At 46.7% G+C, this 7,106-nt stretch overlaps 1 protein-coding gene across 1 annotated transcript; it reads left to right on the top strand.

Moving 5' to 3' along the window:
* The first annotated feature begins 5,015 nt into the window (after positions 1-5,015).
* On the top strand, positions 5,016-5,957 carry LOC149521130 (olfactory receptor 10A7-like). The gene has a single exon (XM_089774147.1). The coding sequence runs from the start codon at positions 5,016-5,018 to the stop codon at positions 5,955-5,957; it is 942 nt and encodes a 313-aa protein (XP_089630273.1).
* Positions 5,958-7,106: the final 1,149 nt, after the last annotated feature.

The raw sequence follows: 7,106 nt of genomic DNA, 5'->3' as shown, positions 1-7,106 counted from the left end.
TGCCATTTGCCCCAGCAGAGCAATCCCAGCCTGGCCCACTGGGACCCCACTCAGCGTGTCCTGAAGTTTGTATCCTCTGATATCTTCACACTTTTCATGACTGCCCAGCACCAGCCTTTCCCCCGCTGACTGGTTTTGTCTCCAGAGCTTTGGAGCTAACAATGCCCAGTGGGACTTGCACAGAGGCACTTGCCTTCCATGTGCCTTGGCTAATTGTCTCTTTCCCTTCCCCCCATGCGGAAATAGTTCAGTTCCTAATTAAACACCAGTTTGCATGTTGCGAGAGTCTTGTCCCAGGCTGCTCCACTGTCCTCGCACCAACCCCTTCTTCATAGAACTCTAGCACTGGAAGGGACCTCGAGAGGTCATCGAGTCCAATCCCCTGCCCTAACAGCAGGACCCAGTACATTCTAGACAGTCCCTGACACGTGTCTGTCTAACTTGCTCTTAAATATCTCCAGAGATGGGGATTCCACAGCCTCCCTAGGCAACTTATTCCAGTGTTTAACCAACCTGACAATTAAGACATTTTTACTAATGTCCAACCTAAACCTTCCTTGCTGCCGTTTAAGCTTATTGCTTCTTGTCCTATCATCAGAGGCCAAGGAGAACAGTTTGTCTGAGTGCAGTGCAGAGCGGAGGAATGACTTCTTGTGTCTTGCTCACAACACTCATGTTCATCCATCCCAGAATCATGTTTGCCATGTAACACTGCTGGCTCATATTTGGCTTCTGGTCCATTACTTGTGGGTCATTTCCTATTCAGTATGTGTGAAACTGATCGTTGTTTCTCAAAACAGTAAAACTTGAAGCAATGCATTTCAGGGTGAATCTGATCTAAGAAGAGTTTTGGGAGTTTTTTTTTTTAACTTTTGCTTTCACAAAGGTAAATTAATTTTTTTCAACCTCAAATATGTTTTTCACTTGCAAGGTGACTGAACACCTTCATTCACACAGGTACCCTGATACACTCATTTGCTACAACTGCTATAGTTTGTGTGTTTAAGAATGCAATCCATAGAAGTGCTTGCAAAATGGATAACGAATTGGTGACTGTTGAAGGGAAATATTTTCCAGTGTTTTTTCAGAACAGCCTTCCAAAATTTGATGGGGGGGGGGGAATAATGAAAAAAAATCAAAGAGTGAGAAATTAATAACAAATTAATCACTGGCGTCTGTTTTCAAATTACAGAGTGGGATTTCCAAAGATTCCTATGGGATTTGAGCATCTGAATTCCATGGGAGGTTTGTACCTAACTTCTTTAGTTTTTTTTGAAAATGTGATCCTTAAAGAAGATGACCATTTTTCTGTTCAATTTGTTTACATAGCTCAACAAGTCCTAGGAAACTTTTTCCATTTGTAATTTCCCACTGGTATTGGCAGAGCCCAGATGAAACCATCCCACTTTAAAAAACGTATTTATAGAACGGATGCAGGCAAAGTTTATTTCCCAGATGGGCAGAGGCAACATGATAGTAGAGCAATGAAGACTGACAGAGAGTAATTTGGAAAATAAGAGAGGCGTTTACTTAATTTGTGATTACAGCATCTGAATCATAGCCAGTCTGAAAAGGTGAGATCTGTATAACTATGCAGACCTATTCCTACGCTTTGATGTTCCTTGGCTCACAATTTCATGGACAAGAAGGGACCGTTTTGATCTCTAGGCTGAAATCCTGTGTAACACTTCATTGGAAAAAAACTCCTACAGCAGAACTTTTAGGAAAAAATCCACTTTTAATTTAAAAGCAGTCCATTATGAGGAATCTATCACAATCCTCGGTAAAGTGTTAATTATCTTCCATGTTAAAACGTGCATCTTATGTCTAGTGTGAATTTGTCTTCTTTCAACCACCATTCAGTGCGGCATTTTTGAATGTCTCTGTTAGAAGAGCCAATTTACTCCTGATGTAGGTGCTACGTACGGGCAACCAAGACATTTCGGAATGGATTGAGTTCCTTGAGTCTGTCACTACAAGGCACACGTAAGTGGCACTTTGGCTGCTGTGTTGATGTTGTTGCTCAATTAAAGAGATATAGAAAAAGAATCTAGCAAGGAATACAGAAAGGCGGAGGAAAAAATGTAACAGTGAAGTTCAATCCAAACAGATTATTTAAGAACAGGCGGAGAAGACTTTCCGGGGAACAGATTTCTGAGAGTTCAAAACTGCTTCATCGAGCAGAAAAAAAAATCCCCTGGCTGGAAACTGAAGTTAGACACATTGAAACAAGAGGTCAGGTGCATGTTTTAAAGAGTGAGAGTTGTTAACAATTGAGTTAGGGTTAGGGTTGGATGAGAGAGGTGGTAAATATGCCGTCACATGAACTGTTTACATTGAGTCTGGATGTCTTTCTTGAATATATCCTCTATTTAAAATCCAAGTTGTGGGTTGAGTTGTGAGTGGTATGGTTTATGTGATGCTGAGAGAAGATTCAATCTTTATTTGGCAACTAATTTGGGGGCAGAAAAAATGAAAGGCAGTCCGAGAGGGGTAGCTGTAGGGCACTGATATTTTTACACATTGTATTTTCCTGATACAATGAAAGTACATCTTTTAGAATAAATTTGGAATCATTAAAAGCTTCAGAGTTTCTGAGGTCACACATAGTGGTTGTATTAAACAGGTTTCTTGTTGTCACTGATAAAATATTTTATTCTCTACATCTATCATGGTGGGATTCTGAATATATTTTCATGGAAAGGTTTGCCAGCCTTGAAATGCTGAAAAATATTGTTCCGTGTAAAGCGCATGAGCGGCAATGGGGCATTTGAAAGTGTTTTGTGTGAGATGTTCTAGGATGAGTCTTAAGGAAAAGTGGGTTTGAAAAAAAATCTCCAGGGTCCTGGTGAAAAACCAGCAGAACACGAGACTCCGACAGGCAGAACTGAACCTGGGCATGAGGCTCTACTGCAGGGGTTTTGAACCTGGGGTCCATGGACCCCCAAGGGGCGCATGAAGCCGTGTCAGGGGGTACGTGATGTTCGCGTATGTTCAACTATAGGTAATGTATTGAATTTAGTTATAAAAAATATTATCACCCAGCGGGATAGGTGATGTGTTTAGCTGAGACCAAGGGGTATGTGGACCGAAAAAGGTTCAGAACAGCTACTGCTTGAGGAAAAGAACAGCTGGGTCCCCGCTGAGGCTGTAGAGCGAGCTCATTCTCGCTCACTCACAGTGGGTGGTGTCGGTGCCACTAGCTGGGACAATGAACCACACCCAGCAGGTGCGGGGGTCACGCTGTGACCTAACAGGCTGACTGCTTTCTTGGCTGTTAAATCAGGGGAATAGTTACTAGGAGAAGAGGTGTCCTTTCTCCCCTGGATTTGGCACATGCGGAAATCCCACGTCCGTTTTGCGGTGCCCATCTGAAAAAAGCTACTGAGAAATTAAGGCGTGTTCAGAAACGAGCCACAAGAACGGCGGAAGCTCTGGGAAGTTTCCTTGTAGTAACAGTCTCCATACGCTCCTCTTAGCAAGGAGAAGCTGGCTGGGTAATTTGATCCTGGCCTGTAGGTACCTACCCGGGGAACACAGAGCTGGGTCCAGCAAACCGAAATGTCACGCGATGAAATGGCTGGAAGTGGAAGCTAGAAAAACAGAGACTGCAGCAAAGGTTCCCAGTTTGGATAGTGAGGGGAGTGAGCCATCCGAATAACCCGCCCAGTCCTGTGGGGGATTCTCCTTCATTGCTGAGATTTAAATCAAGGCTGGACGTGTTTCTGGGACAGAGGTGGGCAAATACTGGCCTGTGGCTGGGTTCGGTCTCTGGGGGTTAACCCCTGTAGGCCCCGGCCCCACCATATCTACCTGCACCTCCTCAGGTACGGGGAGCACAGCATCCCTTGCCACGGATCGCCGTTCCTGGCCACTGGGAGCTGCGATCTCCAGGACCAGGGGCGGTGCAGGTAAACATGGCGGCGGCAGCCCAGCAGGGGCTAACCCTGGTGAAATGGCCCAGTTTTAGTTCCCACCCCTGCAGGAGATGATCATTCATGATTTCACGGACTATCTATAACTGCGAAATTTTGATGTTTTTCTTCTCCCCGCTTTTGAAACTGTTTCCAAGCCCCTCGTGTTTTATTGCCCCTCGGCACCTTTTCCATACTTAGTTTAGATTTTTTGGGATAGGACAACCACACCCGCTTGCACATTCAAGGTGGAGATGAACATACAATAATTAAGCCTAGTTTGGTTGTACCTGCTACCTACAGTACCAGGCAGGAGGTCGTGGTTCCTTTGAATGCTGGGTATGGGGAAGGGCTCCAGTATTTCTAGTTACAGCAAAAGCAAAACCTGTGGGTCATTCCTGCTTCTTCCCTCCCATCATTCTCCTTACTAAACCCAATTTGTAGCAAAGCGAGACTTGGTGGTTCTAGTCATATCTACCAATCAACTGCATATCGTGTACGATACCTATTATGTCAATATTTAGGATACATTTTGCTGGGCCAAAATATTGCAAAAGTGCTTAATTAATAGTTTTCCAGATGTCTCTGGAATTTTTCTTATAAAAATGGGATGCACTAGGACCAGGTTGTTTCTGGTCCAAGTGCCCTGGTCTCGCTGTCCTGTACAAGTTATGCAAGATTGGGCAGCACTCCTGACTCTCCCCCACCCTCTTTGGCCTTATTCTCATGTGTCCATGAGTCCCCCAGAGCTGAGTCACACCTAGGCTTTGCGAGAGATCCAAGGACCGGATGAGGAGGAGAACTGGGTGCCAGGCCAAAGGGAAGCTCCTCACCCGGCTCTTACAAGTCCCAGGCCTGTTTGCTTGGTTGGTTTCTCTGCTGGAGCTCCCTGTCAAATATTCCCTCCTGGCCCAGCTCCCCCTCTCTCCTTCAGCTTTTAGCCACCAGGCAGTGACCGGAGTGACTGTCTGAACCAGCGTCTGTCACATCCGTCAGGGAGTCTGTACCCCCTGTCCAAATCCAGCATCACAGGCTGCCATATTGCAATGAATGTTAGTTATTGCTCCCAGTGACCCTGTTTCTGTCCCACAGACACACCCCATGGCAAGCCAGGAACAAGGAAACCAAACGTCTGTCACAGAATTTATCCTCCTGGGATTCGGGGATCTTCCTGGCCTGCAGCTTCCTCTCTTCCTGCTCTTCCTCGTGATCTACCTGGTGACCATGGCTGGAAACGTTGTTGTCATAGTGTTGGTTGTGACTGATCGACACCTCCACACCCCCATGTACTTCTTCCTGGGCAACTTGTCCTGCTTGGAGATCTGTTACAGCTCCGCACTTCTGCTCCAGCTGCTGGCCGGGCTACTGACTGGGGACTGGACAATTTCCTTCACTGGGTGTCTCACACAATTTTACTTCTTTGGTGCTCTGGGAGCCTCAGAATGCGTCCTCCTAACAGTGATGTCCTACGACCGGTATCTAGCCATATGCAGCCCACTGCACTATGCACCCCGGATGAGTGGCAGGTCTTGCCTCCAGCTTGCCATGGGATCTTGGATAGGCGGCTTGCTTGCTTGTTGTATAACCACAGTGCCAATGTCCCAGTTAACTTTCTGTGGCCCCAACGTTATCGACCATTTCTTTTGTGACCTTATTCCCCTTGTAAAACTCTCCTGCAATGACCCTGTCCTGGTGGACACATTGGCATTCACAGTCGCCTTGATTGTCTTACTCGTCCCCTTCGTACTCACCTTGGGGTCCTACATCTGCATTCTCAGGACCATCCTCAGAATCCGCTCTACGATTGGGAGGCAAAAGGCCTTTTCCACCTGCTCCTCCCACCTCATCGTGGTGAGCATTTACTATGGAGCTCTCATGATTGTCTACATGTTCCCAACCACCAACCTCCTGAGCGACTTCAAGAAAGTTCTCTCAGTCTCCTACACCGTCCTGACGCCCCTGGTCAATCCACTCATCTACGCCCTGAGAAACAGAGAGGTCCAAGAGGCCCTGTGCAAAGCTTGCAGAGAATTAAGAACATAAGAACATCCACATTGGATCAAATCTAATGTCCATCTAGCCCAGTATCTTGTCTGCAAAAAAGTGGCCAGTACAAGGTGCCCCAGAGGGAGAGTACACAAGAGGTAATCCTCACTGATCCTTCCTCTCTCACCCATTTCCAGACAGAGACTAGGCACACCATTCCTACCCATTCTGGCTAATAGCCATTCATGGACCTAACCTCCATGAATTTTACTAGCTCTTTTTTGAACCCTATTAAAGTCCTACACTTCACCACATCCTCTAGCAAGGAGTTCCAGAGCTTGACTGTGTGCTGAATGAAGAAAAACTTCCTTTTCTTTGTTTTAATCTGCTGCCTATTGATTTCATTTGGTGACCCCTAGTTCTTATATTTAGGGAATAAGTAAATAACTTTTCTTTATTTGCTTTTTCCACAGCAGTCATGATTTTATAGACCTCTGTCATATCTCCCCTTAGTCTCCTCTTTTCTAAGATGAAAAGTCCTAGTCTTTTTAATCTCTCCTCACATGGGACCCATTCCAAGCCCCTCCTCAGTTGTGTTGCCCTTTTCTTTACCTTTCCTAATGCCGAGAGATCATTTTTGAGATGAGGCAACTACATCTGTGCTCAGTACTCAGTTAAGGGTTCTAAGATTCTGGCCCTGCGGGTTGCGTAGGTAAAAATGGAATAGCTGCAGAACGGGCTGCGTAAGGGAAAGCGGAGAACAACTCCCGCTATTACTGTTCCGCACACACAGCGACACAGAACCTAGTAGAGATTCTACAAGAACCCAGCCTGCACCTCCGCCTTGCGCCGCCTGGGGGCAGCAGTGACCGTGCGGCAGTGTCCTTGATACCCGCAGACACCGCCCTGTATAGCTTCGCCGGATACACACAGCGAGAGGGAGCCTAGGAAAGGCTGGACTGAAACTAACCGCGTGGAGAACCGGTCTGGCGTTACCAGCCCCAGGGAGGAGCAGCCGCCAGTCCAGCGTCCCTCTGCCGCAGGAGGTGTTCGCCTCGCCAGGTTGGAGCGGGACCCATAGACTCGAACACTGGAACTGGAAGGGCCCTGCAAAGATCCTCAAGCCCAGTCCTCTGCCCTCACGGCAGGACCAAGCACCGTCTAGATCCGCGGTGTCCAGCGAATTCTGAACTTGCGACCTAGCCA

This window comes from Pelodiscus sinensis, chromosome 30, assembly GCF_052426305.1.
Source record: "Pelodiscus sinensis isolate ZL-2025 chromosome 30, ASM5242630v1, whole genome shotgun sequence".
NCBI lineage: Eukaryota > Metazoa > Chordata > Testudines > Trionychidae > Pelodiscus > Pelodiscus sinensis.
The sequence above is the reverse complement of the archived record's forward strand: the minus strand, read 5'-3'. Positions and strand labels throughout refer to the sequence as shown.

Excerpts from the sequence above, each read along its gene's own strand:
- LOC149521130 (XM_089774147.1), top strand. The coding sequence starts at position 5,016 with ATGGCAAGCCAGGAACAAGGAAACCAAACGTCTGTCACAGAATTTATC.